Source organism: Cynoglossus semilaevis, chromosome 2 (genome assembly GCF_000523025.1).
Source record: "Cynoglossus semilaevis isolate Cse_v1.0 chromosome 2, Cse_v1.0, whole genome shotgun sequence".
Taxonomy (NCBI): Eukaryota; Metazoa; Chordata; class Actinopteri; order Pleuronectiformes; family Cynoglossidae; genus Cynoglossus; species Cynoglossus semilaevis.
In genome coordinates this window covers 9,581,192-9,593,180 of record NC_024308.1, presented here as the reverse complement: position 1 = coordinate 9,593,180, position 11,989 = coordinate 9,581,192, and the positions used below count along the sequence as shown (strand labels likewise).

General features: G+C 39.8%; 1 protein-coding gene across 4 annotated transcripts; it reads right to left on the bottom strand.

Annotated features, from left to right (window-relative positions):
* Positions 1-364: 364 nt before the first annotated feature.
* On the bottom strand, positions 365-10,919 carry usp46 (ubiquitin specific peptidase 46). Of its 4 annotated transcripts, none has more exons than XM_008336215.3 (9): positions 9,743-10,919; positions 7,241-7,321; positions 6,632-6,845; positions 5,243-5,481; positions 4,456-4,532; positions 4,265-4,348; positions 3,989-4,186; positions 3,602-3,680; positions 365-3,498 (listed from the first exon to the last, which is right to left on the bottom strand). In XM_008336215.3, exons 1-9 carry the CDS (start codon positions 9,776-9,778, stop codon positions 3,397-3,399), a joined length of 1,110 nt encoding a protein of 369 aa, XP_008334437.1. In that variant the 5' UTR covers positions 9,779-10,919; the 3' UTR covers positions 365-3,396. The 4 variants fall into 4 exon arrangements, 3 of the variants coding, with proteins under 3 accessions (XP_008334437.1, XP_024909001.1, XP_008334443.1); XR_003048932.1 differs by having other exon boundaries at positions 3,462-3,498; positions 3,925-4,186; positions 6,632-7,157; positions 9,743-9,904; XM_025053233.1 differs by lacking the exon at positions 9,743-10,919 and having other exon boundaries at positions 6,632-7,157.
* Between the last annotated feature and the right edge of the window lie 1,070 nt (positions 10,920-11,989).

Below are 11,989 nucleotides of genomic sequence, written 5' to 3'. Positions count from 1 at the left end.
AAACATATTACATAAGCAGTCGGGACACAGGATAGACAAAGGTTGGACACGAGGAGGAACAGTATCAACACAAAACAAAAGGTGTGGCAGAGAAGACTCCTGGGAGAAACTACATTTATTCCCACGGCTAAGGGGTGAGAGAATTCAGGGTGAGGGTCTGGACACAACTCAGACAGATGTAAAAACCAAGACTGATGTCTGAGATAGACAGAGTTGAAGATCTGTATAGACCAGTGTTAAAGGGCAATAATATAGATATTTATTTCATGCTCCATAAGTGGTGCCTACCCCCCACTTTGGGAACCACTGCCATAGTTTTGGTCACCAGAAGCCGGATCAAAAGACAACAAGAAAGAAAGGTGAATTGTATTGATAGTCATTTATTTGAGAGAAGAAAAGATGAACGTATCAGACTGTGGTTCTTCATATTTAAGCACTGAAGCTCATCACTAATAAAGTGCAATTTCAGTTCACAGCCACCCAGACTGGTCCTTCTCTACCTTCTGTCTAATGAGCTCAGCTACCCCCTGGTGGAGGACTCTGCTCACCTGAGCTCTCAGAAATCACACACCACAATAATAACATACACAAACAGGTGACAAATGGAAAAAAAAACGAAAACAAATGTTTAAGGACGTGTCACTGGATTTTGTTATGAGTTTGAAAACTGTCAACAGATTTGTATTGTTGTTCTTTCTAGTTGAACCAGTTTCCAAGTCACCAGTCTGTTTAGAACCAAGTGCAAACAAAACCGAGTTTCTCAGTGAGGCTAAGTGCATAAGTGTTCATGGAAGATCAGGACACAAAGAGACAAAGTTTTCCTCACCTGAGTCGACCTCGTTGTTTCCTAGCCTGGCTCAGTTTAACCCAGTAACAGCAACGAGCAGACAGACGTCGACCTCAGAACACACTTCTGATTGATTCTGATTGTAAAACAGCACAGTATTTTTTTTCTTTCAAACACATACTCCGAATGGTCAGTGTTAAGCCTAAAATCTTGCTCTTTAAAAAAATATTTTTTTGAAATCTATTTTCCAGGCTTTTTCTACACAATATACAGGTTGCAAAGAAAACGGCGTTACATTAGGACTGCTGCAAAGGTCAGCATCCACTCCAGTTTGGCACGAGAGTTCGCCCGGTAACAGACTAAACAAAGAAGACAACACACAAATAAAAAGCTCACTCCATCCAGCACAAACACAATCCAGTATCTTTGTCGTGGACGAAAACAACTATTTAAATCCTGCTCGTGTTCGATGAGATGTTTCCTGTGAAGTGGACAAGGTAAAAGAAAAGCTGTTGTTCTGAACTTGTTTTAGGGAATGTAAATAAAACCTAAAACACAAATAAGTGGAGCTACATTGGCTAAAATGTAAGGTTTTGAAATGAGGATTTTAGTGTGCCACGTATGACACACGCAAAACTAAAACATTTACATCAACCAAATCAAAAGTATACTAATAAATGTAGATGAAGAGAGAGAGAAAAAAAACGTGCAAAAGAATGATAGCAAGTGTCATGTTGCAGTTGATCCCGAGTGTTCGAGTCCAAGTCAAAATCCCAAGTCTTTAAATCCAGCAAAAAAAAAAAGAAAATAGACAGTAACCTAAAACCTTAGTTATTACTGTTATAAATCAGTAAGTGAATTCAGTAACTCAGTGAGTAGTAGCCCCACTTTAATGCAAAAACAACCCCAAACAAAACACATGAATGTATCTATTGTAATGTCCAGGTCAACCGGGTCTTGAAAACAGGAAAAAAAGGTTAGTATAAAACCTTTTTTTGTAATTCTACAGGACAAGTGTAAATAACACTCATATATGCAACATTTGCACTCGAGTATCTCGTTTGTTAGTGTCACTGAAAAATAACTCTACTCATTACTGCACTAGTGTCATGTTATTGTATAATCTGAAGGGTTGTTGTCAATCAAAATTATCAACAAACGTATGGACTGAATGCGTCCTTGTCCTATTGTTGTTGAAGAGACAGTATGTGTCCCAGCAGTAGTGTCTTCCATCCACCGTGTCTGTCCCACTGAGACACAGTTGTAACATACAAAACTCTAAAAAGAGCTGGGGCTGCGTAGTTCATCTCATCAGCTACTGACCCATGAAATAAATATACCAAGAATAATAAATATGGCATTAATATTTGATTTAAATATTTCAAAGAGTAAGCTCATTTAAATCCTATTTGTGTGTGTGTAATGTTATGAAGTCGTCATATGACACTGACAGACAGCAGTACGTACAGGTAGATTCAAGCCAACGACTCCTACGATTATTCCTTAATGTATTGCTTAGATTTCAAGGTGTATTTTACAGTGTTTGTCTCCAGCCTTGTTCACTTCTCATTCATCCACCAGGGATAGAAACCATGGAAAAGACCAGACAATGAACCAAAAGGGGAAATGCAGTTTGACACTAAAAAGGATCTAATTTACACATAAGTAATGCAGAGCTTTTAGCTCTGAATCCTTTGTCCTTCAAATGTGGCCTACGATTCTGTCTTTTGTTACTGTTTATGAATGACAAAACATCGCTTCTCATCAGTTCATATCTAAAGTAGTTTTTTGTGAAATATTTACTGTAGTGCTTTTTAAGTTGACTATTTACCGTATTTTCCAGACTTTACAATGCACTTTTTCTTAGTAGTCCTTTGGTTGGTTCTGCCTCTTATATTCAGAAGTGACTTATGTATGAAAAATGTGCCTTATATCATCTGTGGCCACAGGAGGGCAGCGTATACACAGACAATTACATGAATAAACCATAAAAGACTTCCTTAAATAAATAAAAACAAAAACTTTCAAAAGACTTTCCAAAAGAACACAAAGAAAATGGGAACAAAAAGAAAAGGACGTGACACTGAAGACGATATATTCAGTCTACTGTTCGGTCTTCCTTGATTATTGTGTAAAAAAATCTTTCAAAAAGACAGATGAGACTAATATTCCTGTGTTACGAATTGTCTGGAAAACACGGTAAGTCTACCGTAATTTTAATTTCACATTTCCATCACAGACCTACCTGTGTCGTGAAGTGTAGCGTTACAGATTGTAGAATCCATAACTGTAAATGTTGAATCTGTTTTTACTTCCTTCAAGCCGTTAAGCAGTTTTTCCTTGGTTTTAAAGTGCAGTCCAGACGCAGGTGACGAAAAGAAACTTAACAAAAGGCAAATAAAAAAGCAAAAGGAAAAAAACAAGTGGTAGAAACCAAAGAGATAAGAGGTTGAGCTCTAAAGCCCAGAGACTGGCAAAGGAATGGCACCTGGTGTTGGTCGGACAGGTCTGATGAGGAGGAGGAAGAGGTGTGGGGTTGGAATGCAGGTGGCAGGAGTAAAAGTATAAATTTCCTCTTCAGTCTCATTGTGTCGGCGATGCAGCTGCACTCACTCCCTGGACTGGTAGAAGAGGATGTAACCTGACTCAGAGTTCTTAGAAATGTCTGAGGTAAGACCATAAAACTCCTCGATGGCCTGGGCATCAATTTTCTGCACCACAGAACAGAAACGTAGTTCAGGATCAAGACAAACAACTACAACAACAGTAAAGACCAAACAGACGAGTCCTCAGTCAGACTGTCAAAGGACGTACCTCCACGATGTCATCATCAAACAGCAGCCAGAACCCGTGACTCTTTACTATGGTGATGTAATGACCTCGATTTGGGCCACTGAGGACACGGACACGAAAAGGGAAAATCACAAATAATCTGTAAAAATCTGACACTCCGCAACAGGACGGATGAATTACGAATTCAGCCCAACACTTTCTGTGATTAATAAACAAGAAGTAACTGAGAAATATGGACCAAACATATGATCTGAATATTTTTTTTGTTTCATGTATCCCAAAAGCTCATTGCAAATAGACACAAATAAATTCAATTAAAACAAATGTGATGTAGTGATGCTTACTGTACTACTGTAGTACTGTTAAGACAATCAAACTCTGCGCATGAAGTGACCTGCCATCCAGTACCTGCCACAGTGGACTACCACAGCTACCAGGTCATACATGCGGTCCAGGTTGACCGCATCGCTCGATGTGTTGAAGAGACGCAGTTCCAGAGGGAACACCACTCTGTAGGACAGCTTGGTGTAACGATGCAGCTGCTCCATGTACTTGAACCTCTTCAGATGCAGGGCCAGGATCATGGGGAGCTTCTTCACACGCATCCTGCAGAGAGACGCACACGTTTAATCAGGTAATCTGTGTCCGCAGCAGAGGATGTCCGACTGTACTGTCCATACTGACCGCTTCTGTGCTTCCTGCTTGCTGCAGCACGTCTCACAGTAGTATTTGTACTCACTGCACAAAGTCTCCGTGTTGCTAAAGTCCCTGCAACGTCACGGAGGAGACCGAGTTATTGACCGTTTTAATTGAATATGCAATGACACTGAAATGCTGTTCTTGAACTGTGGACATTAAACAAACACAAATACAACCTGAGACAGTGTGTTATTGATGTGTTCTGCTCCACATCCACAGACAGATCCAGAAAATCTTCATCTTTGCTGCTCACCTGACCCAGAGGGAGGGAAGCAGGAGATTGTCAGTGTGTTTAGGTGTACAATTAGACAAGATGGAAGTGCTTGAGATGGAAGAATTTTTACTACCAGCCAAATGCAAGCAGGGCAGGTGAGGTCTCTTTAGAATTGCAACCCACACTTGTATTAGCAAAAAAAAAAAAAAATCATAAATAAAAAATAACTCTAACCTCTTACTGGTGCATAAGACCAAGAACCAACATTTACAAATTGCAATGGAGCAGTTTAACATTATTATAATTAGCAGCAATAGTAATTATTACAGTCATTGTAATCAAATAAAATGAATGATGAGACAGATCACACACCCACGTGCGCTTGTGTGTGTGTGTGTGCACTGCTCCTTTGATGTGTTCATTATAGTGAGCAACCATTGTCTTTCTTCAGTGCTTCAGTGTTTGCAGAGGTTGTTCAGGGCAACCCCCCACACCGCCACCCCACGCTTTCACATTTGTAAGGACAAAACCTTGGCCTACCCTGACGTAAACTGGTTGGTCAAAGACCACCTAGTGTGCTTACTAACTCTTTTATTTCCATCTCTTAGCTATTCTGCAAAAATCTAATCCCCTTTTCAGACAGATGAGAAAGAGGGGGTGAAGTGAGGACGGATAGAAGTGGGGACAGTTACCATAACATGAACAACACCTCAAACCAAACTCTGCAGGCGAGTGAAGTACAGACTCACCGTTTCACAGTTGAGACAGCGCGTCTCATTGGTCAGCGTTCCTTGAAAGATGTCGTGAACCCACGTGGGTTCTGTCTTGTTCTCCATCTCGTTCTCAGCGGTGATGGTGGTGCCGTTGTTCTTCAGGCGTCCGTTCTGCTTCTCCTGCTTCTTCTCCTCCTGCAGGATGTCAGCCACTGAGGTCAGCAGGTAGTTCAGGTAATTGTGGGCGTCCTGTTGCATGTAGTTATCAAACAGATCTGCAGGGGACATGGGACCAGACGAGGAGTGACCCGGTTGTATTTACCACATATGTGCAAGAGGAAAATTGGTGAAGAATATACCCCTGAGGACATTTGAGACATTGGGAGGACATTTTTATTTATTGACCTTCCAAATGTAGAGTTAAATAACATCATACATAACCTGGTGCAAAGGGACAAAAACATTTAAAATAATTTCTGTAAAAAGAGAGGGTTGTTTATCACTGACACCAACACAGGTGTTATTCATAACACCACTGGCTCACTGACAAAGACACTGACAGCCAGCATTACTGCGGTCAGTTACACCTGCACATTTCTCAATTCCCAGCATTCCACTGAGAATTTCTATCCTACGAGGTGTAAATAAAAACCAGCGAGGCTGCGTCCATGACTTCAGCGTCCTGTCACACTCCTGTTTGGACATATCTGTGTGTGGACAATGAAAAGTAAGCAGTGAGGGAGGAGGAGCAGGCGGAGGACAGTGAAAGGGGGAGGAAGGGTAATAGTATGAGGTAGAAGAGGCTGCTGACCAAAGGTAGGTCCAAACAAAGACGACATTGTTCATCCAAATGAAGAGGAGAGCAGAGAACAGTCAGCCTTTCTGTCAGCTCTGCTCCGAGTGACCTTAGCACCAGTGAACAGCTGTCCTTCACCTCAGATACTCAGACCAGAGGCAGCGCAAGATGTGGGACAATTCAAATGACAGAAATGGAGAAAAGTATAAAAACGAAAATTTGGTATACTTCAAAAGAAAAAATACATATAGTCTAAATGTCCAGTAATTAATTAGAAAAATACTGAAAATATAGGTAAACTGATAAAATACTTTTTCAACTAACTATTATTCCTTTAAAAATATGTACGATTACAACTTCAAAGAGTGGAAAAGAAAATATTAAATTGGTATTGGTACTGGCAGATACTCCAGGTAACAGTATCGATAAAGGTATTGGACATGAAGTTGGTATTGTATATAACAACATTTTTAAGTTAGTGTTTTTACTTACTCAGGGCAATTTTTAGTTTAAAGTTTTGTTCGACAACTGAGGTTCCACTGTATATTAGTCACATCTGGACACTATCTTTGTAGCCATGGATTACCAGCTCATTTCACCTGACTTTTAATCAGATGTGGAATCCTTACCGTTCTCCTTCCGTAGACGGGAGATGAACTTCTTTGGTGGAATGACGCCCACCTTCTTCTTTTGTGTGGCAATGGAGTGGAAGAGGTCGGCGAGACATGTGAGCAGGTTCTCCTTCTTCTTCTGTTGGCTTTTGTAAGCCAACACGTTCTCCCTGAACGGTCGGCAGAAGTAGAGCGCCTGGAGCACTGAGTTACAGTAACATGTGTTCCCAAACTGAGGAGAGACCGTGAACACAGGTACAGTAACACAGGGACACAAACACAAATACCCAACCACAGGTACATTAACAGATAGGGCAGAATTAATCAAGGCCCAGACCCTGAGTGGTAACATAGATAAAGCCTCAATGGGTGCTTTTTTTTTTTTTTAAGTAATTTCTTGTTTTATTATTATTGCATGAGGAGTTGTTTTGTGCAGGTGTCAACTGAGGAGAACACAGCACTGACCTAAATGATCAACAGACTCACAAACAAGTGTGAACACGTGTGCCAATCTGACCAGCAGAGACGGTGACTCACTGGTGTCCTGTGGCAGTTTGTTTTGAAAAATTACACCGGTGTTTTGGAAATGAGAACCGCTGATAAAAGAGAGGATTTGGCAGTACTCACATTGACCAATCCAAAGTAGTGCTCATTGATCGGAAATTGCTCTGGGCCGATGTCTTTCTCCAGAGCGGAGGCATTGGTGCCCTGAAAGGACAAAGAGCATTTTAGATTTTCCCATTGTTACAGATGAACTCGGATGAACCCTGGTGTTCATTCAGAGACACAGGTAAAACATGTAGGTCCATTTAAAACTGGACCAGACTCTGTTTGTCGTCATAGGTCATGTAAATTTTGTTATTGTCAGATTTGTAAAGATTCAAAGCTACTAAAAGCATTTTTCATTATAAAAGAAATCCCTTTCTGCTGAATACCAAAGTCTCAGCTTTCTGCTGAAAACCTAAAACCATGGCGATGTTATTTCTTTTGCTTCCTGAAAGGTTGATCTCCTGTCAAAGAGAAAAGGGACATGGTCTAAAACAGTCCGAGCCTGTCAGATGTCTACAGTATTTTGTGTCTGATTGCAGCAACAGACCACTTATCTCTTGTCAGAGTCTTTTCACATCAAACCTCAAGAGCTTTTCCAAAAGAACCATAGCTTTGTTGGTTGAACAGAGACGATAATTTAGTTTGTGGACAGCGTTGACTTTTGACGACGACCATTTCTCTCTGTCAAAGCTGTTGCTGAATACCTCATTGTCTGCTCTAGATATTTAGCTCTGGAATACTTCTGGATATTCTGTACAAAATACTCAAAACGTAGTTCCAGCAGCTTAAGGTAACTGAACACTGTGTATTGGCACTGGGCCACTGACCTCAATTTGAGGCCCCATGCTATACTGGTGGGAAATAAATTAAATAGTATAAAATAGTTAATGATCCAACAGTGGACAGAACATGTTGTACACTGACAGAACAGTCAGATCAGTCAGGAACCAGAGAGTCTATGAAAAACTAGAGCCAGCATTTGCATGAGAAGATGAAGTCTCTTCATGCATCACACCCTGACACCTGATGCCACATTTTGAGCTCCTCATTATAAACAGCAGACAGTGGCATCACTTATTAACAAGGTGGGGAAACTACGTAATGGCCGGTGAAAACAAGGTGGATCAGAACAATCTGAACCAAACACAGTCATGATGACACCTACAATGTGACGCCGCCCTCTCTGGACTGTTATGGTCTCAACCTGTACTCCTTTATTTGGTTACTTTTACGTTTCAAATAGCAAATACACAGAATGTGACGCTTATAGTGTAAGAAAGAGCAATTTGAAATGATTTTTTTAACAGCAGCCACATTTGTACATGGCAAAAAATAAAATAGTAAAAAAGATGCATTTATTAAATTTTGTTGTCCATGATTTTAATTAAAATGTATATACACATATACGTATATAAAACCCTTTTAACAACAAATATTTAAACACAGTATTCCTCTACTGACACTATACAATGAATAAATGATATATACTTGAAGTACTAGAGTTATTTCAATACCATTTTTACTGGTTCGAGTAGTATTTTATCTGTATACTCGCTTTGATACTTCTTTAGGTTGGGTTTCAAGATGATGGTTAGTTCACTAAACACAAGAAAGGTATCACGCATCAAAGAAGTAAAATTCAGGCAAAAAAAAAGGGATGAAAATCTTTGTAAGAACAGCGAAGCTTAAAGGACACTTTAAGGAACGGATGGCTGAATTACCCCAGTGGTAAGCGGTGGTCTTTCTTTATTGAACTTTGAGTTGTAGATCCTTCACAACAACATGTGGTTTCAATTTTGTAGGAAAAAACAGTTTCATCCACTAACAGTTCATTTGTTTATAAATTTATCTTCAACCACCTGAACTTTTCAAAAGTTGGGGGGAAGTGGGGCCAACCTCAGTCACCATTGGGTGAGGGCAAGATATATCCTGGACAGTTGGCCACTGGATTACTGGGTCACATATAGAGACAAACAACCCCACACACTGACACTCAGACCTATGGTCAAGTTACAGTGAACAATATCCATATCATGTTTGTTGTTGTGGAAGAAAAACCCAGGAAAAAGCCATTAACCCATGGGACAAACCTACAAACTCCATACAAAAAGACTGGGCTTCAAACCACAGAAGAAGTAATAATCTGGCTGTTCTGCTAAGTGTGCTAACCACTGCGTGGCCTATCAATGTTGTTGTGTTTAATCAAGCTAACTTTTAATACCCAGTCCCTTTTAAATGACAGTGTTAATAACATCAGGTTGAGCTAGATGTTGCTCTGTGGAAATGACAAACGTTATTGGCTAACATCCCGTATAAAAGGTAACACTTCCTTAAATAGAAATGAACCTTAAATGAAGACCATAAACTCTTGAGTATGACTTTTATGTCACAACAGTGACGTCACTGATGGCTATGGTGATTTATTTTCCTATTGAGCAAACCCTGACAGATGCAGGCCTGTCAGCTGTCACAACTGGACCCTGAGGCCAAACGAGACCAGAGAGGCTGTAGCCTGGACAGCAGACTTGACACAGGCTGCATGCAGAATAATAGCCAAAAAACAGACAAATCAAGACTCACCATATTACAAATGGAGGCGATGTTTCTGACAGTCATTTAGTTTACAGTGTCCTTCTCACAGCCATCTTTATGAAATGAACATGATAAAAGTAGGACGACGCTGTGAATTTAAGTTAATTCGCAGCAGCAACTCGAGGCCAAGACTGCGAACCTCCGAGCGTCAGAAAACAGCGGGCAGAGAACCGCGGAGCAGCACCATGCAGGCAGCACGGAGCTGAGGATCAGCGGGACTTCAGCGTTACCACGGCCTCATCATCACACTCACGATACGAACACCGCTGTCAGGAACACTCATTGCATGGAGCGACGATATAGAGACGAAGTTACTGACAGCAGGTTGTTAGCAACCAGACGGAAACAAACCTTTGCGATGGACGGAAGTCCCTCCTCCCATAGAGAAACTATCCAGATGATTGGTTTAAGAAGACTTATCTGGATTGACAGGTTTGGAAATCCAAACAAAACACGTTCACAGTAGAGCTTGGCTAAACAGTAGCGCGAAAACAACTTATAATAACAACAACAGTAGGGAAATGTAATTGTAGTTCCTGTAATAGTTATTTTAATTCATTAAAAAATACATTGAATAAATACGGTTGTTATTTAGGCTGTTTTTAATTGCCAGGATTCAGCAACCATTTATTAAATCAATAATTTATTACATATGGTGAATACAACATTTGACCAAACTATAACAAATACTCAGCAGTGTGCAGAGCATTAATAATGAACAAATAGCTATTGAAACTGTCAATTTGAAAAAAAAAATTATATTAATTCTCTCAATACACAAAAAGGAAGTGGGGTTGTACAGAGCTGGGAAGTATATTCTACATATTAGCAACTGAAGTGAAAACAGCCTTGATTTTGAGTTTCATATAAAGTGCTCTGTTATTAATGAGACATTTTAAAGACTATTTTGGATTTGTACGTTAATGTGGGACAAAGTGCGTCCCTTTTCAGCTCAACGGAATGCGTATTTTTGTTTCTAAATGTGGAAGATTCCGTTTTTCAAGGGATGGTTGGCAACTCTAATTATATGTATGGTACAAAAAAAAAAAAAAAAAACACAACACAAACAGCCCTTTAATGGAAATGGAAAGGTACGTCTATATTCTTTATTTGGTAAATGTCAAATTAAGAAGTGATGTTAGTAGTAGTAGTTATCCCTAACACTTAATGACTAATCCTTTAATTTTCAGGTATTTGCATTTAAAGCAGCAATTAGCTGGCTGTGCTATCTCCAGAGCTCTACAGGAGGTCTGTTGGCCCTCAGGACATTCCCATTCAGTGTGAGCTTTGATGATGCTTTCACAACAACCTCTCCTGATAATTATCTTCTTAGCATAAGAACAACAAAAAGGAAAACAACGGATAATGAAGATGGACGTACTTCAAAAGCATTGGGGGGAAAAAAGAGATGAATGAAAGTTGTCAATGAAAGAAAAAACTAAAACAAAATAAAACATGTTTGTCGTCCACCCTGTGTTATCTGAAAAATGTGAACCAGGGACACGGCTACGTGAATGGAAGCTCGAAAGCTGTACAAACAAACCATTCACTGAGTTGTTTGTGTTTATGTACTGCTCGAAAATGGTGAGACTCTGGGAAACCCATCGTGAAGTGAATGCATTTCTGCTCTGTTATCATTGAAGGATTTTGTGTCTACTGGTGACATCATTAAAAATGATTTTAATTAAGGATTTACGGCTGCTGTAAAGAAATTATCAACATTCTTTGATACTGTAAGATTATGAGACAGTTCATATGAATCATGTTGTTCTGTTTTAAATCTTGATCATGTTTAGATATTTTCAGGTTCCAGGAAAACTGTAAATTTGTAGAAGAAGGTTAAATTTAGTGTTCGTATCAAACTGACAGAACTTTGTGTTCTGAGCTCGTTTTTATTGCCAGTAAAGCAGCCTCTGAGGACTGACTTCCTTCAGCACAGATCAGATTAGAAGTGGGGCTTAATGTTTCATCTGATGCACAATCGGCACATAGTGTACAAAAAAAAAGGTCTCAGAGAATTTCCAGTAAGTAAAAAGGAACGCTTTCAGACTATACTTACACAAACAGCAGTGACCTTCCTGTTGTTCTGCTGAGAGAAAAGGGAGGAAAATGAGTTATGCATCACTTCTCTGCTGTCAAGGAAATAATGTTTGAGTCTGTGATTCATCACAGACTCACATTTGGCATTTACCTCTGAAACATCACGGCTGGGAACACTCTTTTTTAAGTTTCACT